The 25,801-nt window shown below is 42.0% G+C and overlaps 1 protein-coding gene across 6 annotated transcripts in view; it reads right to left on the reverse strand.

Annotated features, from left to right (window-relative positions):
- Positions 1-25,801, reverse strand: part of mctp1a (multiple C2 domains, transmembrane 1a) — a 126,205-nt gene that overhangs the window by 20,134 nt on the left and 80,270 nt on the right. For 3 of the 6 annotated variants that reach the window (XM_068703072.1, XM_068703071.1, XM_068703076.1), the window contains 4 exons: positions 24,357-24,476; positions 16,293-16,409; positions 5,998-6,054; positions 126-224 (listed from right to left, as the gene is read on the reverse strand). In XM_068703072.1, coding sequence (XP_068559173.1) covers positions 126-224; positions 5,998-6,054; positions 16,293-16,409; positions 24,357-24,476 — 393 coding nt within the window. The remainder of the gene's footprint in view (positions 1-125; positions 225-5,997; positions 6,055-16,292; positions 16,410-24,356; positions 24,477-25,801) is intronic. The other 3 variants (XM_068703074.1, XM_068703073.1, XM_068703075.1) reach the window with 1 other exon arrangement.

Genomic DNA, 25,801 nt, shown 5'->3' on the forward strand with positions numbered 1-25,801 from the left:
TACAAAAACCCCGACAGGACGGCAGACAGAGGCCGTCGGACAGACGATGAGCTAAATAGGAAACCAGAAGACAGCAACACACACCATCGGGAGTCAGTGCCAGACCCACACACATGCCCACTTACCACCATCGCTCGTATCCACTCAAAGTGCCAGGAAGCCAACATATCCTCGAGGATATGGTTTTTATCACGGCTGTTCTCCCAGGGGCCTGGTTTAGGGTCCTTGTGGATAGATTACAATGAGATTTTCTCTTTACAACCCAAAGAAATGAGGGTGAAAGGGGTTAAAGAAAAAAATGTGGATGTTTTACAACTGGGTCTTAAAGTTGATGTTTTGGCCAATATAACAAGGTTGTAGCCTAAAGTTAGGAATAACACACTGCACTGAAAACAAATTTAGCCTTGCAATGCAGATGAGAGTCACAATTGATTTTTGTTTTTCTAGTACTCACCTTTGTACAGACCTAAAAAAAAATGATTTGATTGTTGGGTTCAATTATATGGCTTTTAATTTCTTGAGTCCATTGGAGCAAATCTGTAAGTGGTGAGTATCCTGTAAACTCTTTTAACCTATAGGTATAGTGTCCATAAGTACAGAAAAAGACCCACAGTGCAAAACAACACCATTTAATTTAAATAACAAAGGCCAGAGTTAAAGTAAGTGTTAAGAGGATGGCAAAGAGTCAGAGATTGAAGGAGAATCTAGAGAAAGCAAAACACAAAGCAAGAGATATGTATCTGGGGGGAATAGAGATAGAGAGAGATGATCCACCTGATGTTTGTGTGCGACAAAGAGGAAAAACAAACAAACAATGCAGTGCATTTTGCATAGAGAGACAATACCGCTCCATGCCTCTTTCACCCTCTTTTTTGTTTTCATTCCTCCCTCTATTAGCAAAACATGATTAAAATGCAATTCCTACCAGCGTCTCTGTTGAACGAGAAAGGGAAAAAAATGAGATGGGAAGAAAAATGAAGCGGAAAAGTCAAAAGCATCTTTTATGGCGTGACGCTTTTCATCCTTCACAGGCGGCGAGAAGAAAAGAATGCAGACATTCAAACTTTTTTCTCTTCCCCTCGTTCCCATTCTCCTCAGCAGTTGAAAACCCCCATGATACCAGAGGACAACCCGCTGCATCACAAGCTCAATAGCCTCCCCAGAACAACATTTCAGTCACACTTTCTTTTTCAAAGAATTGATATAATTCCCAGTGCTCTCTTTAGTCCAATTACATTATGCCATGTCGCTATCTGAGCGATCTGCACAGTGCCGTGACTGGGACTGAGGAGTGCCGGGGCCTGGGAAGGTGCCGCAGAGCTCCTTATGCTATCTGGAGATAAGTCAGAAAACTTGCACTGTTTTTAACTATATTCACACTGGGACAAAGTGTGTGGCTTATTTAACATTATATTGGAGCGGCACTTGCTTAATGATACTTAGAAGAAGAGACAGTAGCTGAGACAGAGATGGGGAGAGAAAGAGACAGATAAATACAAACAGAGGAGTTGAGATATATTCTATGAAATGGATGTGAGGCCTGCAGGATGGGAGCTGGATATGTGTGCCGAAACAAGCCGTTCGTCAGGAGTTACATACTACTATGCAACCATTGATAAACACACATGTGTACGATAGTGTGTGCGGTGAATATGCCTACAGGGAATATGAGTTATGGGCGAAATGGCGGTCTTGGCATGCTAGATGACAAGGATAAAGAGATATTGTGGTGTAGGAAGATGGCTGTGTGGCAATAGAGATGAAGAAACAGAGGATCATGTATGCTCAATATCAAATACAGTGTGGACTCAATAATAAACTAAATAGCACTCATAAAGCTGATGACACCAGGCATGCATTCCAACTGGGAAATAGCATATCAAGTGTATTCACTGTGTGTTATGCAAGTTGTGCATGAGTCAAACAGTCCTATATAATTCAAAACTGTATTTCCATCCCTTAAGGCATAACTATAATCAGCTGGTGTCTCAATAGGTCAACAATGAAAAACAACATATAGGTTAATGTTGGACACAAGTCTTGAATGGAAACAGATTGCATTGCTGGATATAGGTGTGGTATAGAATGCCTTGGGAAATTGGTCCATAAGTAATACTAAAGAAATTACTTTTCTTTCATTATAATTCAGATTTTACAGATCAATGTGTTGAAGCTAATGAATGGTCAACTCCATATTTACAATCAACTTTGCACGTGAGGGAGAGGAGGAGAAAATGAGCAAGAAACGGGGGTAGATTTTGAAGGTGCATGTGGTATATGTGTGTGTGTGTGTAGGTGTAAGAGATATAGATAGACATGGAGAGAGAAAGAGAGAGGGAGTGCACCGAGCAGTAAGCCCGTGAGCAGGACATGATTGCAGTGTGTATCTTATCTGTGTCAGGTCCTCCTGAGGCTAGTGGAGCCTAGCTGAGCGGAGCACGAGCGCTTCAGTGACCAGTCAACCGTGTGAAGGTAATCTCCTCACTCCTTCAGCCTGTCTCTCTCTCTCTCTCTCTCTCTCTCTCTCTCTCTCTCTCTCTCTCTCTCTCTCTTTTTCGAGTAAGCCAGCTCCCAACCCCCCCAGCTGAGCCGCTGCACACAAACACTAAGTGAGATGCTCACAACAGAAACAAACCCATTTATGCACACAAATGCTCACACCCATGCAAAGCCTTAAGGTGATTGCCTCATGCCAGCTCTGGACAGTGAGCCCACAGGTGAGAGGAGACATCACAGGCTACATTGCACACTGAAGCCCCTGCAGCCAGTAGCTTGTAAATATAGGGATTCTATCTCACAATGTAACTTCAAGCTGCATTGGGAGATACTAAAAAGGTCCATAAAAGGTACTAGGGGTGTGTTTTTCTTTTCCTTTTTTTATCAGTAAAATAGAATTAAAAGGATAAACAACATGCATTTGCTTTGTCTTTGAGGAGTAGGGATGGTTAAGGTGACAAAAAGTCAGAGATACTTTGATGTGAATACACGTCTATGTCACTTAAAAGATGGCAGATATTTGACTTCATAGCAGAAAAGCACAGGTATAACTAAGAAGTGATAATAGCTGCTCCAGAGCCCTTGAATTGTGCATTCTGCTCAGTTGCATGGCTTACTTTGGAACTTTGAATGGAGCCACTGTTAATCTTCCAGTTAAATAAAAGTGCTACTAGGAAGGTGACAAGAGCCTAATGGTTGGCTAAGTAGCTTATGTGTCAAAAAATATGATCCTTTCAGGCAGAGTATATATAATACAGGTTATGTTTAAGTATACAATTTCTATAGCTTTGTGTCTTCCATCCATGTATTGGATCACTAATGTACTTTGAAGGAGAAAAAGTGCATTTGCAACGTGCCACTATGTTTAAAATGAGTTTAGTTGAAAACAGAGGTTATAAACTGGGGCAGTATACTGCTAACATATTTTATGTGTGTGCGCGCAGGCAATACGAATCAAGCAACATTCCATGTTGAAGGTCAGCACTCGCACACACAAACAGTGGAGGAGGAGGAGGAGGAGGAGGGGGGGAGAGGAAGAAAAAAAATTAGTTTGTGTCTAACATTCTTTCACCCTTCATGTGCTTTCCTGCTTGGCTTTAACAACTGAGCCATCCCCATCAATTAGTCTAGATGCTGGACTTTCATTGAGATTAAGTGACTAATATCAGTGCTTGCTCACAAGAAAGACACTTTTCACGTCTGCCCAACAATCTGTTAAGTCAAAACACATGCGGTGATCCAAGGCAACAAGCTTGCAAGGGGTCCTCCATGCAATGAAAAACAGGTGCTCTACTTTTTGGCCATGTAATACCCCATTTAGCCTCTGGAGCAAAGGTTACCCAGCTAATAGCTGCCTTGTGGTGCACTGGGAAGAGCCGTGCACATGGCCGGAGTAAACATCTGGAACGGATTGTACATACTTGCAACATATGCTTCAAGTTCAATTAAAATGAGGCCTTGGCATATTTATTAATCTTTTTTTCTCTCTCTCTCTCTCTCTCTCTCTCTCTCTCTCTGTACTTCACTCTCTCCCTTATATGCCTGTGCCATAAAAGAGGCCTCCTTCGCCTCGTCCTTCACACTTATACAATCTGAAGCTGTACCTCATATCCACTGTAAAAGACCTCATATCCAATGTAAAAAACTAATTTGTTAAGCCTTGGAAGTGCATTTGTTCAGCACTTAAACAGGTTGGACAGAGAGCAAGGGGGGAGAGAGAGAGAGAGAGAAAGAGAGAGAGAGCATGAAATAAAAAAGGCAGGGAAGAGGACGATTAAGGGAAGGGTAGAAGGAGAGTGGGAGGGCAAAGACATGTAGGCGAAGAAAAAAGAAAAATGCCCCCCTTTCAACTTCCCTACAGCTCAAATGAAATGCTAACAGTTGAGGGGAGCAATAGATCAAAATGTATGAAGCCAGAGTTGGTAAATTGTAGCCTTTGTGGCGGCTGTGCTATCCAGCATCCCAGCCCTGTGTGAGCACAGAGAGCAAGGCCCTCTTATGTGGAATAATCAGTTTGGCACCAAATCTGACGGAGGCCGCAAAAGCGGCTGCTGCACCTCATTTCAATATGAAAGTCCAAAAATGTATTTCATATAATCTGTCGCTTTTCAAATGCCTGTATTTTTTTCCCTGAGAGGAGGTGGGAAATGCAATGATGGGGGACAGATGTAAAGAAGGGGTAAAAAAAAAGGAAGGTTCAAGGTTGCATATCTTCAGTCGGTGCCCCCCTGTACATTTCAGCCTTGGAACTTCACAGCCATGAAACTATGGTTCTGCATCACTGTGGGAGAGGATGTAATGCTCACGTATCTTTGTGTGCTCATCGCCCAACTGGCTGCCTGGCTGACTGACTATTTGACCATCTGCACTATAAATGGGTTTTTCTAACCCTTTTGTTGCAGGCTTGCACTTACGGCCCTTCAAAACAGTAGAAGTTGTAGCAAGGTTGCAGATGCATAAGTACATTCCGCATACAGTGTCCTCAGGCTAAAATCATTTTCACATATTGAAAGCCTGGTCAAAGGCCTTTACAATTACCATTGCAAACAGCCAGAGCTTTCCTCCACAAAGATCACCAAACCAGACCATGCAATTTACCACATCTTAGCCTACTAACCTTTATATTGCAGACGTGTGGATCTAAAGCATCAAGTATCAACTTAAGTAATTTCAGATTCCAGACTGTTCAGTAAAGCTACTTCACTCTTTTCACGGTAAAAGATTTGTAATTTCCTTAAAAGAGTGACTTATAATTTTGTCCTTGTTTAACACAGCTCAACTCTCGTTAGACTGGAGTATCAAACAGTACATTGATTTGTGTGCCGCACCAAACCAGACAACACAGTGGTTGGATAAAGAGCTGTACTATTTCAATTACCATTCCCAAGTGGAACATTGACAAGGGACCTTATCCTATCCAGTGGCATTTGTTTCAGTAGCTGTTCCTACAGTGTAAACGAGCGGAGGCAGTAAAGCAGCCACCTGTTGTTACCTGATAGTGTCTGCACAAGCCCAGATGCTGTTTTACTGGGACATAAAGGAGCTGTGAGTGGACCTAAATAGCTAACTAAGCACTTTATGTGGGTGCATGTTCTCCGGAAGCAGGGCTGAAGCACAAGCGTAACTTAAATTCAACATAGTGTTACGTGAAGCAAAAAATAAGGATAGTGTGCAAAACTGCAGTAACAGACCAAAGCAAACCACAAAGAGGAAAGGTGAGAAATGTCTTGTGTATATATTTGTGTATATAACTTTTAAAAAGGTTAAAAGGTTGTACAATCTTTGTACATGTGTTTGTGCCTCAGGCAGTGAAAATACCTGAACAGGGGAGGAGATGGAGGGAAAGATGGAGTCATTTCTTTCTTCCGATTGTGTTTCCGGTGTATGGAGCAGTGTCAACCTCTCCTGAGGCAGTGTGAGTATATGCATGTGCGCGTGTGTGTGTGCGTGTGTGTGTGTGTGTGTGTGTGTGTGTGTGTATCCTAGACAAGACATAATTACCTTGTCATCTTTGTCAAAATCCTCATCCTCATCCTCCAGCAGGTCCTCCACTGCTTGCTGACAGTTGCAACAGAGGAAAGAGAAAAACAAGAAAGAGAAATATGAACGTTTATGCAACAGAACAAATAAACATCAGATAGCACAGGGTTAACATCATTAGAACAGCCAAAGAGGCACACTAAAGCTGATTGGTTATGCTTATGTCTGGCAAGAGGTTGTTAATGAGTATAGAAGCATGCAGACAGCACAACTACTGGATTGGTGTGTGCTATTATGTCACAAGCTTCAGAAATGTTTAGAATTTAATTTTAGAAACATTCTGTTGTTCAAATGTGTTGACACTTCTGTAAATGCAAGCAAAGGCTCTGGCTTTGAATTTCAACGGGCTGAGGATTAAAGTCTATTCATCCCCTCAAATTGCATTGCACAAAAGCATTCAGATCTTGTTCCATTCAGCGGGACGAGACCAAGAACTCTTCTTCTGTTTCTGCTTCGGCTTGGTCTCATCCGACCTCTTTAACCTTTGCACTCGTCTCTCACCTCTACCGCCAGCCGTCCTATCACTAAACATTCATCTATCTATTGTTTCACATCCTCTCACAGAACGATGCTCCGTGAGAGAAGAAAGAAGAAAGCCTGCAGCACACAGAGCAAGTCACAAAGAACAGCAACTACGTGCTTCAGTGGTCCACAACCGATGAAACTGGAGCTGGTGTAGCTCTGAAGCCCCCAAATACCATGATACACACTGTACAACACAGCACATAGAGATACATTGACTATACAACATAACAATGGTATATGCAAGTGGTACCTTTTACGATTCGATAATGTAATTGTTACATAAACATTAAGAGACATTGAAATGTAGTAGGAAATTGGCTTTACTGAAAATGCAGCACTTTACATTACAGTTAATGCTTCTATCTGTATGTGAAAAGCAAGCCAGTGAACAAATGTCTTGGCATATATGGACCGCCCTGAACCAACAAGAGCAGCTTGGGCCATTGTGTTTAGTGATACTATGACTCATTATTGTTTAATGTTACAGTACTTGAATTGTGTCTTTGTGAGCATGCACAACTTCACGTGTATAGACTGATGCCAACGAGGCAAAAAGATCACTGCTGTATCTCTCATCTACCCTCTTTCTGTCAATCACATATCAAAGCCACAAGGTCACATTGTTGCTCCGAATTTAAATAAACAAACACTCATATTATAAACCCTACAGCCGTCAACCTCAGAATTCATCTCATTGTTGTGCTGCGTTACCGACCCCAACCCCCCCAAAAGAACGTTGCCCAGCCTCGACATCACCACAACCCCCTAACTACCTCCAGAACAGCACAAACTGGTTTGGAGAAATCCAAAAATCATTACTTAACAAGACAATAGCTTTTGTCCTTTTTGTTTTTCACTGGAATAAGGGGGGAAACTATGTGGCGGCTGACATAAGCCTCTTATGTAAATGCAGCTTCCCACACAAACAAAGAGGAGTTCAGAACAGCAGAGTTGAGAGGGTAGAGTCAATAGTGAGTGTGTGCGTTTGTGTGTGTGTGTGTGTGTGTTCTATCAATAGGCTCAGAGTCTGGAGTGCAATGTGTTGTGCGTCAATGTATGCATGGCACCCCGCATTTTAACTGTCCAACTGTACAGCAACCGGTCATTCACAGTTCCCTGAGACTCCATCAGTGTCTGGACAAATAAGCTTGACTGTTGACAGCTCAACATCTCTGTATTGATACGGAATACGTTCCCAGCTACAGTATACAAAAACCAGAGAGGGACTTCCTTCACTCAGCCGAGTCAAAAGACGTGATGCTGTAAAATGAAAGCCTTCTGGCAACTCTAAACAAATGAACTATAACTGTTTATAAAGTCATCATGGTTCCTCCCAAATCCTTTCACCCGTGCCAAAATACAAACATAATGGATTCCTCCACACAGAGGCTTTACCAGGGCACGCCTGGCACACGCTCCAAACTTTAAACAAAGGGAATGAGCATGAGCTAGCTGGAGAAGCATGACCTAGAGAGACAGAGAGAATGATAGAGTCGTTTGTCTCCCTCTGCTCTCCGCTCTCTCTCTCCTCTATAGCCTCTGGTTACAGAGAGAAGTCATGTTTCCTGCAATGAGACACAGTGTAAAATTAATAAATAAAACGACATGGAACATGTCATCTGCCCTGAAGATTGCCACGGCTAAATGTGTGCACTGAAGCTACTGTCTCAGTAAGGGAGGATATAAATTACCTCAGTGCAGCCGATGAATTCCAAACATCTTTCTTTCTCTCCCTCTCCCTCTATTTGTCTCGTTCTTTCGCTCTTTCTAAGACCTGTTTGGTGTATGATATCATTTGTCTGCTTATCCCCCCATTATCATGTTGTTTGAATTACTATCATTACAGCACGGCAGCATCAAAGCCTTGCTGTCGACAGGATCGTGTAGAGCTCACATTGCCTGCAGAGCTGCTCCAGTCAATTCAATATCTACTGAGGTGCGGATTAACATATTCAGACCTATTCAAATGATACAGGGATGACGCAGGCTACTCTTACAGATTACACTGTGCCCCATAAATACATACAAAGATGGTGATAATATAAAATACACACAAAGAATATAACGGAGTACAATGACATTGAGAGTTCAAATGACTGTGAAAGTATGAATACATCGGTTTGGCCTTCGTGGCTTATACCTAAAAAGCTGATTTGCAAAAAAATGAAGTAGAAATTGCTTTGGTGCAGATACTAAGCTCTGCTACATCACTCCGATTTTCCTCAACTGTACTTCCAATCAAGGCAAACATACTGTCTGTAAAGAATGAACTGCTGTCCATTACAATTAACTGGAAAAAGAATCGTGCATTATATGTTTTTGCTCTGAAAAGAATGCCATTTACTCTGTATGTAGAGGTTTTGATTGTCAGTGAATTCATTTTGAATGACATACCAGTCCAAACAACATCAGAGGTGGTGTAGTATCCTCTTGTTCTGATGTATTCTTCAGAGTATCCTTGTATGGCTATTGTTTTACTCCATTTGGTGATTTGACAGCTTCAAAGCTGGAACTGTTACTGTTTTGCATCGTCAAGTTAAACTAATTTGCATGCAGCCTTACTGTTGCTCTGTTCCAGATGAAGTGTATGGTGCTAGCTAAATCTTTCTGGACTGAATTTGAATAATGTCTGGTAAAAAAGGGGGATCTAAGGTAGACGAAAAAGCCCAGAGTGTATTTGAATCAGATGTTTTGCTACACAGCCTTCTGTTTAGAGGACAGTCCCATGGTTCTGTAGTGTTACGTGAATGTAATAGTAAAGGTGATTCTAAGACCCTACCCTCAAATCAGGGCAGCATTTGTAGCTGTGCATTATCTGGACCACAGTGGCTTCAATTTAAAAATGGCCAATCTCTATTCATGTAAACTCTTTACTCCCCTAACTCGAGCAAAGTTAACTCTGACTTTGATGTTGAAGGATTAGAAGTGTGGTTGTGTCTTATCCAGGTAATACAACATGAATAGAGCCAAAACAAGTTTGAAACTGAGAATACAGGAAAGGATGAATCGTGTTTAGAATGGAAAAATTATTCCAAGCTATTGGAAGCAAGTCCAAATAATACAAAAATTCAAACTAGCTAATTAACTAGATATACTTATCCATAGTTGTATAACTACACTGTAAGATACAGAGGGTTTAAACTTAACTTGACATGTCGGGAACAAAAAAATCTCTACTTCGCCTAGATGGATGCTACTTTCATGGAAGTTAAAGAGACAGACCCTGTCTGGATCAATGAAACAAGTGTACGCACACAGACACTCCCACCCCACAGAGGGAAAGTAAAAATCTACTACCTGAAGTAGTAGCCACATCATTTTCACCCCTGAAATGCCTCTAAACTCGACCCTCTCTCTCCCTGGCTGGGCTGAGTTCCACTATCTCCCCTCCTAACCTTCCCAATGACAGCCGCAGTGGGAATTGACGCTGAGGCAGACATCTCAGCGAACATGAAGATATATTTTCCCCTCCTTTTTTCTCCCATTCCTCTATCCCTTCCTCCTTCCACCCTCCTGCTGTTCTTCCTCTTTGATACGTGAGGGGGTTTTAACCTCTCCAGCTGCTGAGGTTTGGCCGACTGGCTGGCTGGGGGATCTCAAGGCCCTACTTGGTATGCACTGTCCATGAGTGTGTCTGTGTGTGTGTATTGCCTACACCACAGTTTCTGCAGACTGGGGGAGGGCTGTGCGTCTGATAAGGGCTGCTGGCTGGGTCTGGCTGACCCACGCGGGCCCTTCACAAGCTGTCAGAGCCGTGGCCCTCAGAGGGGGGCCCTTCCATCTGCACTGCCCCAGCCAGAGCTCACCCAGCAGGGGGCCAGAGAGGGGTGAGGCCGGGGTGCTACCGGAGCTGGAGGCTGGGTGTGGGCGTGAGAAGGCTGGCTCCATATTCATGAAAGCAACACCAAATCTGTGAGCGTTGGAGAAGATTGAGTTTCGGGATAGTAATGTAAGCATGGCTAACACAATGCATGCGTCTCATTGCTTATTTGCTGACAAATCCTCAAGTGTGTTTAGTCAGGGATTCAGCAGCTATCAAGAGGAAAGCACAATTTTACATGATCCACAAGCGTTGTTGAGATAGTGAGTAAATACAGTGATAAGATGTTTGTCCTTCTCAGACGGATGATGCCGTCTTGTCTTATTATTTCTTATACTCACTTGTGGAAAAGAGGGCTAGAGCTGGTACACACTTGATGTGCAATCTATTCCACACAAACATACTCACATCTGTAGGCTTAAGCTCAAGGTTTAAACTGAAAAACTTCCAAACAGCTACAGCGGGTGTACTGTATAAACAAAAACAACAACAAGCACTGAGGCAGACACCCTGAGCTGCTGACGTTGTTAGCAAAGAGCACAGACAGTTACAAAGGTTCAGTGTGATGAAGGGAGCTCGACAAATGGAGGGAAAGGAAGAGAAAGAGAGACAACATGATGAAAAGGGAGGCTGGGAGGATTCTGCAGTGGCATTCCTGATGCTCCCGATGCTCCCGTCCCGCTTCAAACTATGCCCGTCGCCTGTCTTTCTGCCTGCCAGCCTGCCATCCTATCTGCCAGTTTAGCAGAGACAGAGAGGCAGCAAGAGGAGCAGAGACGAGTGCGGTGATGCCGGGGCGGCACGGGGGAAATCAGTGGGGCACAGGCGCTCCCAGTTAAAAGTGACATGACCTTTTGATTTTGTCACCTGTCACCAACTGCCATGTCTGACTCCGCACTGAGGAGTGCCTGCCATCCACCGCTGTTTTCCTCTGCCTCCGTCTCTCTGAATGCCTCTCTGTCTTTTTCTGTCTCCTGCTCCCACTCCATCTCCTCTTCTTTCCAGAGTTGTGGTTTTATAGGGAAAAAGTGGAGGTGTTACTTTTTGGAGGAGTCGAGGTATAATAGGCAGTGTTTCCGCTTTTCCTTCCAGCTTTCCTAATATCTACTCCTCTCTACCTGTGTTGTGTGTGGCTCTTAATGAGGGCAGATGTCAAGGCACAGAATGTTTTTAAGATGCAGAAAAGTTTTTTTTTTGTAGATGCAAAATCAGGGAGAAAATAGAATAGATAAAAATGGCAATGAAGTCTTGTTCTAGAAATGATACAATGTTACAATAAAATCAGACATTATTACTGTCTTGGAAATAAACCAGATTCATTTTTCTTTTTTTAATGAACAATATACTGCAGACACACTGAGTGCTTCAGTCAGGAAAGTAAATATAAAACTACATCAAGTAGAACTACTTGGATTCGAACAAATACAAAATAATATTTGTAGAAAACCTAGTCAATTATTTGACTCTAAATAAAGTTCTATTGGAGAGATTAATCTACTTGTTTTTCTGAAAATGCTATCAGGATGTAGAGTGGGTGTCCGCTCGATCTCGCACATGCAGCCATGTCTGCAAGTGTGAAGTATCTTCGGGCCATTAAGGTCTTCTCTTCTGTAATGGGTTGGTGAATCCATGTAATGGTCTGAAGCATGGGATAAAGATGATGGTCCTCCAGTGTGACAAGGCCTAATTGCCCATCATCCCGTGGTAGAGAGAGACATCACCATGTTCCGTATGTGCCCTCTACTACAGCCTGCACTTAAATGAACACCTTCATAACATCTGGTGAGGACCTTTCTGGGCCAACAGAACACCGAGGAATGATTTCTATTGGGATGTGTCTCTGCTCCTTAATTTCAGTGTGCATCATACACACTCATGCAAGCAGGAAAATGACACATTCATCCACACACACACCTTGCAGTTTTTTTCCTTTCCTGCAGAGCTGCCTGTCCTCTGGTTGACCGAGCCCAGCCTACTGGCAGCGTCCTTTGCAACGGGCTTGGGATGGATCTAAGCCGCAAAATGTTCCAGGTTTCAAAACAAGATAGAGATGGAGGGGGGTCATGTCATTAAAGTGCTCCTCCACCTCCCAACAATAGGGGACTCAGTACAAATGCAGAAAGATGGGAAGGACCGTCCAGCATGGTACATTATTAGATTTGGATGCCTAAGCAGTATCATACTCCACAAATATTCAAAAGCATAAAAGGTTCTCTTCTTTGTTTGTTTGCTTCAGTGAGCATGTTACAGCATGAGACACAGGTCAGCTAACAGCATTGAAGAGTCACTGTTCACAGGTCAGAGTGCTACATGATGAGAGAGGAGGTCAGCGACCTTGCCGGTGCATTGCCTCCTTTAATCGCTGTTCTGAGGATGCTCCGACTGCTTAGCAGGTACTGGTCAAGGTTGGGGCGAGGGTAAGGAGCGCTGATCCAAGATCTGTTTGCAAAGCAGCATGTAACCACACAACATTCAGTGACCCTGAGTGGTGAATTACAGCGCGTAGAGAACACTGTGTTTGTGTATCTGCTGTAGACGGGGCTATGGACTGTGGTTGCGGTGTAAAATCAGAGAAGGGTCCTCACATTGAACCCATCAGATGAAGCAAGGCCCCTCAGTTCATTAGGAAGTCTGTACTCAAGTGTATACTGTTTTTTGCTGCACTTTTTCCCCCCACCCTATCCTTCTCTCTCTCACCCTTCAGAGTGAGTTCAGCAGAGATTCCTTTGGCATTACCCTCACCCCAGACTGCTGGAAAACCGCAGCGCTCCGGATGCTGACCCTTGCTCGGCTCAGCACAATGCTTTAATTTGGTCTGTTGTTTAAAGTAATTAGAAAGCCTTTTTCCCTTGTTTTCTTTTCTATTCTTCTCTGTTCTCTGCCAAGAGCGAGAGGGAAACAGTGAGTCGTCCATGACTTCAGCTTGATAAAGACTCGGAAGAGAAATCCAGGGGACCGGGAGAGGAAGCGAAGAACGCAGATACTTTATGCACTCTCTGTACCCACTTCCCCCCCTGCACTGACGCAGATTGGGAAACTCTGAAAACAAACAGGGACAGGACTCGGGGGATACTTGCATCTGAATGTGTGAATGTGTGTGTGTGTGTGTGTGTGTGTGTGTGTGTGTGTGTACAGCATTTGCAAACAAATGCCTTAAAATAATGAATGCTTACACCAATCACAGGTTACTTTATATGTGTTCAAATTTGACTTAAGATAGTAATATCACAACTGAGAGAGGCAGAAAGATAATATCGGCCAAGGATTCATCGCATTCACCAATCCTGAGGCAGTGAGATTGCAACGCCAAGACGATGACAGTCAGAGAATATTCTTTGTGTCACCCGTGCTGCTCTGTACTGTTCAGCACAACTGTCACAGCGGCAAGAAAAGGAGCATCAATGGTGCTAATCTTTGACAATTAATAACACTTTCATCGGCTATATTACTCCAAAGATTATCTGTACACACTCATGCATATGCATGCATACTTGCATACACACAGTAGATTGCCATACATTCACATGTTTTTCAAACAGACACACAGAGAACTTTTATCTCTGTGTGCACACACTGTATTTTCCCCACACACATGGAAATAAAATGCCTGAATCATAACCTTGGAATAAAAGTGAACATGTCATCCTACATCAGGCAGCAGAACACCACCATAATGACACAAAATATTCAGTATTGATGCATCGTGCACACAGCTGTGCATTCACTTATACTACATACACTGCTATCCCGTTCTCTTGCACTGTGTATTTCCCCCCCGACTATCTCACCACCAGCCCGAACCAACTTCTCTACATACTCTCCACTAGCCAATAGCAGCTCTGACACTCCACTCCTCACATATCAAGGCTGTGCAACTGTAAGAAGTACACAACACACTCACTTACAGCAATTACGGATTGTTCTCATATAAGAAATTGGAGACATTTAACTGAAGGAAGGTCAGATATGAAACTTTGCAGGAGTGCTCTTAAATATGCTAAAACATATGCCTGGCCTTGGTGTTCTATTCAGCCCAACGTCCCAAGCAGATAATTCCTTTGAATTCAACCAAACATCCTCAAACCACACTATGAAGACGATGATGTTAAAGCAACATGCAGAGGAAAAAAAATGCCCTTCAGCTTGGAAGTGTATATAAGTACATGTCAATCAAAATGACAGTGGTGTGATGCTACTAAGACAGTATTAGACATTAAAAACAGTGAAACTAAAAGATCCTATGTCAGCACAGTAATCACCGTCCATATTTTCTCTCGTCTCTGAGTACAGGGCAACTTCGTAGAGCTGAGCAGAACGGCATTGCCGTTTTAAAAGGCACTTGCCATATGAGTATCAACACTATCAACATGTCTTAATGTTCCAACCAATTCCGGAGGTACTTGAGACACAATAGTCCCTTTCAAGGGAGGAGAAAAAAGCAATTCTGCATGAAGTGGGAGTAACATGTACATACTCCTATGTGAAGTGAGTGGCACATTACTAGAAAATATGTAACCTTTGTTGCCTCATTTTAATTAGGAAGTGCATGGGAAAAGAATATCATTAGGTTTGGATAAATACAAGCAGCAGGTGGGGGGACAAATCATCATGCTGGGTTTTGTCTTAAGACGTGTGATTTTTTTTTGTCAAGCAATGTCGCCATCTACAGGTGAAGAAAAATATCCTCTGAAATTCATGTCTGTGTCATTCACAAATTTGGAAAATTATATATTTTGTCTAAAAACCTACTTGCAATAGCAATCCTTAAATTCTTGACTTAACTGACTATATCCAGTTCAAATACTCTAAATTCCAGTCTGTACCACAAACTACGGTATAATGACCAGGTTATTGTCAAGTAACAGACGGCTTGTATCGGTCTCATAAGGTTGTCTTTTGCTGATTTTATTGTCAACTTAAAATTTCAAATTAACAAATATGGAAATAGAGGCTTATAAATAGAGAAGCTTAACTCTAGAGACTTAGCGAATAAATCTGGGTTGTAAGTTATGTGCAGTTCACATCTAATTCCATCTTTATGTGTAATATTACAATGACACAAAGCAATGAGATTTACTTCATCATAATGACTGAATATCTCTTCCAAATCCAATCTAACCCAAAGAATCCTTATGAAGAGATAAATATACACATATAGAAGGCAAGATACTGCACGAAAATCTGAGGTCTGTTAACTGGGTATTTCCAACTGAGTCTTGGAAAAAGGAACTTATTAAAATTAATCACTTCATTGTTCACGCTCACTCCATAGTCCAGCTCTCTCTCTCGTTTTCACTCTCTACTCTCCAAATGTGCCTGGCCATGATTAAAACATGTCTGTTTCTCCATGACATTGCTTTGACATCATTTAATTGGTATAAGAGATAAAAAATAAATGAATTAAATAAATATACTACCTGGTAAGTGGCGTAACGTAGCTCAAGGTGACAGCCTATTATTTCTCCCTTTTCCTCAAAGAAGGCAAAGTGAGAAATGCGAGATTGTACTGAGAATGCAACTGCTCAAGGGGCAGATGGAGCTTTTTTTATCTTAAAAAATTCACCATAGATTTTATTACATTAAATTCTAATTTTGCCCAAAGTTTGTGCAATCAAAAGATACATTTTAAATGTATATTATGCTCATCTTGATGCCTTCTCACTCACCTGTATACTGATCATAATCACCTGTCACATCTTTAACAGCACCGACAAGAATTGCATGTATTAGGTCTAGTATCAAAGGAATGAAATGCAGGGAAATGGGATTAACGTAGTAAATAAAAAGAGCGTAATGGCTCTATAAAAACAATGGTGTCCAAGTTTTAACCAGGCATTGTGTGTGAAAAGCGGCTTTTACAGTGAAATGAAAGAAAGGCGGAGGGATTCCAAGAAGCCGTTGGGTTACTCACCACATCTTGCCTAGTATCCTTCCCCGACACAATGAGGATGTAGTTCCAGACCAAAGGCAGAAGCAAAGCCAGAGGAATCATGTAGAGTTCAAAGTTCCAAACAACGATGACAAAAAGCTGGAGAGAGAGAAAAAGACAAAACCATCAGCAAAAGAAAAGTGAGAACAAAAAAGTGAGAACAGTGTGGCCTAAGGATGTATACATTCAAGACCCCATATTGACCCCCATGAGGCAAACTCCTGAGAACGTACGCCGACCATATGTGCGATTGGAAACGACGCATTCAAACGCATTCATATGCAGAATCATAACCACCATGGAACAAAGCGTAAAAATAACACTGGGCTTTAACAAAAGGTACAGGCCTGGTGTCGGTAAGCCTAGGTTCAACGCCCTGACCCTCAAAGCATTCTGGGCCTCCAGCTGAGGAGGAGGATGACGAGGAGGATGAGTACGAGCCGTCAGAGCCTCTTTCCTCCATGCCAATCATCCCAGAAGCCGAGGTCATGTACCGTTTTCAGCCGCAGCACGTCAAAGCTGACCCTTCCATACTCAATCCCAAACTGCAGTATCTGACCTCACACACCCCACACCCCCAGTCCCTAACCCTGTCACTCCAAGCCCCAATACCCTCTCCTCTACCCCAAAAGACTCCTATGCCCCATCTCTAACCTTCTCTGCACCCATCTGCCAAATCCATAACCTCTATACCTCCCCTCTCATCACCAAACAAGAAAAGTACCATCTGAAAATTAACCTTTCCTAAAACCTTGCAGTTTGGTTTTGGCAGAGCTCCTTAACCTCTGACAACAGATTATTGCGCTACTTGGGACAAGATATATGTGGGAAAGTGAAATTGCTAATGATGGAAGCTTGATATTTTATGACGGCATTGTGTTAATTGTGAGAAATGTTGAGTGTTGAGTTGTGTCAGTTTCAAAAAGTTAAGCTGGAAGAAATAGGTTGTTTTGTGGGAATAAAATCTATCAGAGAGAAAAATGGAATAAAAAAACATTTCTTTTCTAGTAATTTAATTTATAAGTATATAGAGATTTTTCGTGATTGATAAGACTTCAGCAGGAATTATAACAAATGCTGAGAAATGCAAACCATGCCTAATACTTTTCGAGCAAAACATCTTTATCACATTCAAGTACCAGAAATCCATTACTTTAAATATGAGCAAAGAAGATTTAAATTACTCTCTGTATGAAAATACATCCATGTTTAACAGTCAGTTTTGATGGGACACTTTTAAGAGAGGTGAAATTGAAACTACTACTGTATACAGCTGATTTATTGGTCTGTGTACCAATTATGATATATCCTGTTTTGCTCAACAAGCAAAAGAAAACTTGTTAACAATCAAATTGTTTTATTTCTGTGCATGCGTGTGTGTGTGTGTGTGTGTGTGTGTGTGTGTGTGTGTGTGCGTGTGTGTGTAAATGGACGGAGAGAGAGAGTGAGGGGAGAATGAAAAACAAGCTCTCTTCATTGTGTTTACAGTCCAAGGTTAATGTGAATATGAGGTTCAACAGCCCCTCAAGAGTGTGTATGCAGTTACTGTAGTAGAGCTAGTCGGACTCTAAGCTGCAGACACACACACACACACACACACACACACACATACACACACACACACACACACACACACACACACTCACACTGTGCAGTCTGTGTTTCCATTTCCTTTCTCACACACGCACGCATCTGAATAGCAATGAAAACAACTCTTCACAATCGCACAATTAAACATTTTCTCAACTTTTCCACATAAAGTTTGAAAGGCTCATATTCAAACTTTTGAATAGAACTATGACTTAATGTAAAATGAACCAACAGTGTATACAAAGCAAAAACAGACATAAATTAAACATTCGAAATGTCCAGAACATTTGCATAATGCTCACAGCTAAATGTATTTTTCAAATAAACCTGAACGGCCTTGGTGCAACAACCAAATCTCCCAAAAGGATTGAAATCTTTCTACGTCTCTCTCGGGCTCAACTTCACTTTCTCTCATACAAAAGAGTCTCTCTGATACAACTGTGTAGGAGAATTGGCAAGAAACTATTCAATAATTCATATTTGTATACTAATAAGCAAAACAACCATTTCCCTTCATATAGAAGAAAAAGCTGTTAGGACTGTGTAAGCTCAACAACAGAAACTTGCATACAGACAAACACATGCTCACATATTTTTTTTTACCCATTCTAAAATTATCCATCTTCCCACAAATTAGTATAATTTACAAATCTGTAATGCTGTTAAACACTGGAATAATCTGTAACTAAACAATGTGCAAAAGAGGAGCAAACATGTCTACAGTCAAACAAACAAAGGAGCTCACTTGTCTTAAACCTATTCTGGTAGAAGCTATAAATACCTGCACACTTCCAAACATCTTCACGCAGATACACACCGTGCTCCTGCTATAAATATACTGTACAGTAGACATATATTGTGAGCTAAATATATTTAGTGCCTGGCTCTTTAATCGCTCATTGTATCGTTATCACACAACAAATGAATTACTCCTCTCTGTCCTGATGTTTATATGAAACCATAATACCCTCTTTTATGTTTTAAAATAATATTGCTTTCTTCTCCAGTTGCCTGAGGTTGTTTAACCTGCCGTCCCCCTTCATTCCTCCTCCATTTGGTTATAGTAGCTGAGGGCGAAGTTTTGACTGGCAGCTAGAGGAACCGGACACCCAGGCTCAGCAGTGGCCAGCCCTGCCCTGTCTCCGTGCCCCCCGGCTGGGTAATAGGGGCCCTGCAGTGCCTGGACCTTTCCACCAGGACTAGGCGATCACAGCCACCCCCCCATTGCTTGCTACACCAGATAGCAAGCTCTTCGCCTGGGGAAGAGGGAGTGGGAAGGAGCCTGCTGTGGATGTCAGCGACCAGAGAGAAGCGGGGGGGGGGGACACAACGATAAAAACGTGGTGCATCGAAAGATAAAAAGAGGGGGGGAAATGCTAAATGAAGCTCCAGACGTAGTCTATTGGAACAATTTGTAGATGACTCTGTGTGGTCAGAGACGCATTATGTAGTGGTCGGTGATGGATCACGGTATCTGAACATGCACCGTGCCCTACTCTTGCTTTACACTGCTGAATCCTTACTTGTATGGTAATGTAAAAATGTTTATATAAACAGTGTGTTATCTTTCTCTGTATATGTACTTCTATATTATTCAAATTTTGCAAACTCTAATGTATTTGTGAGAGCACGTAAATAAGTGCAAATTATATTTGTTACATAAAACAAAATATTTTTTCATATTTTTCCTTCTCATACTACCATTGTATTAAATATTAGCTGTAATTATCGTAACTACTAAAGAACAGTAGGGATAAATATCCATTTAAGAGTCAGTTTAGTTTTTTTCTATAACAGACATTTGATTTTGACACCAAAACCACTTGCAGCAATTTACCCTTTAAAAAGCAAATCTATTTTGTCATAAAAATCTATCATTTCTTTTTAAATTACTAGTGCTTTAACAAGTCTTTGGTGAAATGCACTGGAATCTCTAAGAACATAACTATTTAACTGTCATAAAACATAGTAAAACAATATTTTCCATTGACAAATCTGCAAACCATTTCAAATATATTTTAAGGCTGCATTTGAACTGGGCAAACTTCACATCCAAGCACAAGCTGAATTTCAAATGAGGTGTATAATTAAAATAGACAATCAGAAAGTTAAACAAAGTAAAACAATGGCAGAAAATGTGTAATATTTTGGCTAAAATACCAATACGCAGAAGCAGCACACTAATTTATTCCGACAAGTCTCTGTAGTTGAATTTTAGCATGGTTATTATCTTTGCTGCTTTCTCTTAATATTAAGAAATCCCCTGAACACATGAAGATATATTAAAAATGTTAACAAAATAGAGAAGTCTAAATGATTTATTCAAGCACTCATTGCAGCGGGTTGAGAGTTGTATCTTGCATTATTTGTTTCAAAACACAGCCCGCGTCCTTACGGCTCTGAGCCGCGGCACTGTGGGAGGGTAATATTCAGTACTTTGGCTTACATTAACCACACACCAAGCTAACTTTCCCCCTGCTCTGTCTCAGTGGAGTGAAACTGAAGTTTGGATTTCAGAGTTCCCCTTTATCTCTCTTACATCAATTTCCATGCTGGCACTAAGTGTTGCCAGATAGCAACTAGAAGTCCTGTTAAGTTCGAAGGAACGAGAGAGGGAGGGAGTCTGTGTCCTGTTTGTGAAGGACCGACCCATCGTTGAGTGGTGCTAGACTGCCCCCTGCTGTACCCCTGCAGAACATAGATCTGCAGCACAATTAATGCTGTTCATCCGATAAAAAAGCAGCCTGAATGACTAAGCCTAATGTGTCAAAGCCAATCATTTTGTAATAACATGAAAAAATTAAAACAAAGCATCCACCATTTTATGGCCCCAGTAATGAAACTGCACACGGGTACCTATGAGAAGAAAGAATACAGACTCCCTGACGTCGCAACAAAAGGCCTCACGCATTTTCTGTTGAGTCTTTATCTCTGGTGATTAAACTCTGACTTGGTATTCTCTGTTAGTCATGCCACTATATTTCAACTATCATTCATTTTGAAAATCAGGAGAGCAGTAAAATGTAAAAGTATATCTTTCAAAGCTGTCCCTTGCTGTGGGCAAAGACGAACTCCCAACTTTAAAACTTTTAAAAGTTAGACAGGTTCTTTGAAGAGGAGTCAAAGGAGCAATTTAAAGAGACCTGGAGTGGTGTGTACCACTGACTGCTATGGCGTCTCTGCACTGTGTGTGGGTGTATGTGTATCAAACTGCCAGCCAGGCATGTGCAAACACATACACACATACACACATACACACACACACACACACACACACACACACACACACACACACACACACACACACACACACACACTCCAATAGTTGCTTCTGTACCTGTCTTTGCTTTTTTTTTTTCCCTTTTTTATTTCAGCAGGGTGAATTTTTATCTAAATGCAAAGCAGGTGATAGGTGCTCCAGTTTCCTCTAGAAGTAGCTCCCTTGTCTGGGCTCTCTTCCTGATAAGAGTCCTACTTTGCCTGACATAAAAGAGCCCAGTATCATTTCCCCTGCCTCCCCAACAACCCCCAGCTCGCTGCCCTCGCCCTTCCCCGAGCTTCACAAAGCTGCCTCTATTTGCTCCCAATTCAGAGCCCAATTGCAGATAAAGTTACAGCAAATTTGTTTGGAGGAAGAGCTGCTGAGGCCTGCGGTCCCTGGGGCAATAACAGCCTTGTCTTGCAGGGGCCGTGGGGAGAGCTGGCAGCAGCAGGAGAACAGAACCCAACACCGCTCAGCTCCACAATGGCCTCAACTCTCTGGGAGAGAAGGGAAAGGGAGAGAAGGGGAGGGAGAGATAAAGAGGAACAGGGATGGATGGACAGACAGAAGGGAGAGGCACTCAGCTTGCAGGTGTGGAGAGAGGAAGCAGACGCTTAACCCCGAGACAAGGAGACGGAGACACCAAGACCGACCCACACACACACAGACACACACTAACACACACACACAGACACCACCCATCATGCAGGACAGGAGGTAACTCCAGTCCCGTCCATTGTGCCAACGCCTCAGGCAAAGCTGCCACGGTGGCTGATTCACTGTCGGGATGGGTGGGTGACAGCAGTGTGGGTGTGAGAGAGAGAAAGGCTGCATGTGAGACTATGCGATATCTCTCTTTCCCTCACATGCACACAAAACACACACAACATACACACTCATCACAGCTGGCACTAATGGCCAATGTGTACATGCGGCTGGCATTTCAGAATTGGGCAGAAGACAGTAAGAGAGCATGAAGAAAATGTTGAGCGTTTTTAGGTCGGGAACGTTGTGAAGTGACAGTATGACTACTGCTTTTTGATGTACTATTGCATTCACAAAATACCAAAAATATATGAACACACTTAGACCCCCCCAGGCTTACTTAACAGTTAAGAAGTGCCCACATTTGTAAGTTTAGGGGTTGAATTGCCCACAACTTCACCTCCGTAGGTACAGCCGTGTTGGAAAGTTAAGTGTAACATCTGTCTCGAAAGACAGCCAGACAGAAACACAAGTGCACATGTGAACAGACACACATGCCCATAATCACACACAGCCGTACACCTTCATGAACACACCACCTTGGCCAGATGGCCCCCCATAAAAACCCACTTAAAGAGATGAGCGAAGTGATTAAGAGGCCTCTCAAAGTGAGGCAGAAATGAGAGAGGGATGAAGAAATGGATGGGGAGGGAGGGAGTACCTGTGTAGAGAGAGAGAGGCCCTAAATACTCTGATGCTTTTAGCTAAGTGCACACTCCTATGATAACAGACTCCCAAAAGAGCGAGAGGGGGGGCACAATGACACCTAAATTTCAGACTTTCTATAAACTATAAAATGCTACGTCCTTGGCCCAGATACATTCTTTATCGTCATCTGAATACTCTGAATTGAACAGAGTACAATGAGAATATGAATAGTTGGCACAGTTACTCAGAAATGGATGTGCTATACAGTGTTTTCAAAAAGGGCTGTACAAGGCATGTGTGTGTTGACACGGAGGCTGCACTACCCAAGGCTGCATCCACTTCCATTCAGCATGTAGATTGGCAATTCTGAGGTGACCTTGTTTTCTGTGAATTCCTTGACATTTTTTTTGTCTGACATTTTCATTTATTTTGAAAAGATAAGGGGGGTTTACGTCCAGTTCAGCCTTACATGAGAGAAAATTCTAACGCACACGCCAGGCTCAGACATGAGCACGCTTGCACACACACAGAGGGAAAATGTTAACTGATCAATACTATGTCTCTTCTGACCCATGTCTTGTGATGACACTGTGACCTGCTATATACACACACACACACACACACACACACACACACACACACACTTACAGTCTCTGCAGAGATGAAACTGGTGTCAGACTGCCAAAAGCTGCTAATGTCTAACGTCTGCTGTGGCGACACTTAGTGCCCTCATGGTAAAGGGCTGGGGCGGGGCGGGTCCACCTGTCCTGCAGCTACTTAAGTCAGGACACTAAACCAGACAGGATTAAATGCCTGCTCTGTCATCTTTAGGGTAGGGAACTCCATACAGCCACTCACCGTCCTGCAGGAGAATGTCTTTTACTGATAGCTCTGCTGTCCAATTACACTTCACCTTTTAATACCAGACACAGATGACAGGAGGAGGAGAGGGAGAGAGAGAGAGGATGAAGAGGAGGCTGACGGGCGAAGAAAGAAAGAAGCTGCCATTTCCACTGTCTGCAAAAACAGCTTGTCACACGTCAATAGATTATAGCTGCATTTTCTAAGTATTTCAATGTCTGAGGGTCTCATTTAAAATAGTGTTTAATCTACAACATCAACTCATCCCTCATTACCAGCAAATGAGTGTCACAACAGACACTTGCCATATATATATATATACACACACACACACACCATGTGTGCTTTTAAATTAACACAAAACTAGAAAAGGGATTTAATCGAGACGATATATCAAGATATTTGAGAGAGTGAGTAACAGTCTGTAGTGGAGGATACAGTGTGGGAATGTACTTAAATGTGCTTGAGACATCAACAACCCCTCGTGTTAGAGTGTGAAATTACCAGTGAAGGATCCGTACTTTGTTAGCAGAAATGGTCCTACAGCCTCTGTGAACATGTTCCTCTGCTGCTGCGTGTGTGCAGATGTCAAAAGTGTAATCGGTAAATATATACCATCAGTACTCCATTTACAATGGTACTGATCCATTAATATGAGTTGGATTAATTTAATTTAAAAACGTGTGAGATAATCACTTTCACTAAATAGTATGCCCAACTATATTAAAGTACATTTCTGAGACTGTGTGCATACTCAGTACACCAAATTAATTATAAAACAGCAAAATAATATTTGCAGCTATAGAGTAATGTTTCAAAAAAAGATATAAAAAATGTGGTCCTGTTTTTAGTTTCAGTGCAAATGTGTATGTGATGCCATTTATGGTACTGCACATGTATGTAAGTGCATCTCTACATACTACAAAAGCACAGATGCTCCTCTGTGGAGAGTCCCATTCGAAGCAGCTGTTGATGTAGCAGCCTGTGTTGATCAGGAACATGATGCAGCGTCTAACTCTGTTGAAGTTTTGCAACAGCAGCTAAAAAGGAGACAAAAACAAAATAGCAAACGTTTAAAACATATAAACGCTCAAGGTCAGAAACATGCTGTAGCTAGGAAAACAGCATTGTGTGATAAATATTGTACATCACTGCTTTGTAAAAGTGGTAGATGCAGAATGTCAACATATGGACATTCATTACAAATAATATTAATAAAATGCTGTACTTTTATAAAATTGACCCTAAAACATAAAGGTTGTGTGACTTTATCACATATGCTGCACTTTTATCAAAAGACAAAGTAAACAGGAGCAAAATTATGATTGCAAACATAAGTACAGCTGTTACAGCCCGTCTCTGATCTAGACATTTGTGATGACATACTTTTAAACAGGCCAATTTCCCCTCTTTCATGTTTAGTTATGGTGTGAATTCTTCACTATTTAGTAAGCCCAAAATGTTACATCATACAATTAGCCCCTTAAAATGAGAATGAGTCTTAATATGGTAGGTACATACCCCATTGTGTCTCATTCTGCTGTCACAGATATGCAGCTTTGACCTCACTTTGGCTTTAATATTACATTAAAGCTCTGAGGACACCATGAGGACATTAGTGTGCTTTACTTCTTTGGAGAGAGATATATATAGCTATATAGCTATAGTGCGACAAGCTGAGTCACAATGTTTCTTTAAGTCTCCTCTCCCAGTGATAAAGTTAAGTACAATAATACAAATTTCCAACTGAATCTCAGGATTCTCCTCCGAGGGTTCTCCGTGCGTCTTGGCCAGATATGAGAGAGAACTGGCTAACTGCTGTCCTCCCCATGGGTTGCCAACCATTCAGGGAATAGCATAACAGCAGCGCAGGATGCCTACCACCCAATCAGGTCACCACCAGGAGAAAGTGCTCCCAAAGGACAAACCGTCTCTGCAGATCATGGTTCAAAAAAATCTAGGCCATTATTTTACTCTCTGGTAAATTGTGTGTGTGTGTTTAAATGTGTGTATACTGTATGTGTTTGTAGCACTACAAAAAGTCTATTGTCTGTATGAATGTGTGTTTCCGGGTGGATTTGCATGTGGTTAGGGGTGGCTTGGCTGCTTTGATGCAAGATGAGAGGAGGATTCCTCCTTCTCTTTGTATAATTATGTGAATCTTTTTGTTGCCAAACTGAGGATGACTGTATGGTGTCCTGCTGGGGACACACAGACCCTAAGGACTGCAAGACTGTGAATCATCCATTTCCACGTTCCTTAGCGCATGCACTTGATGTACAAGCTGTACTCTTCTGGGCTCATTATTGCCTTGATAAGAATATTTCATTTTTCATGAATTATTTCAAAGACTGCCTTGAGTTAT

Source organism: Cebidichthys violaceus, unplaced genomic scaffold (genome assembly GCF_023349555.1).
Source record: "Cebidichthys violaceus isolate CVI_PGR_0920_01 unplaced genomic scaffold, fCebVio1.0.p SCAF_9, whole genome shotgun sequence".
NCBI classification, from domain to species: Eukaryota; Metazoa; Chordata; class Actinopteri; order Perciformes; family Stichaeidae; genus Cebidichthys; species Cebidichthys violaceus.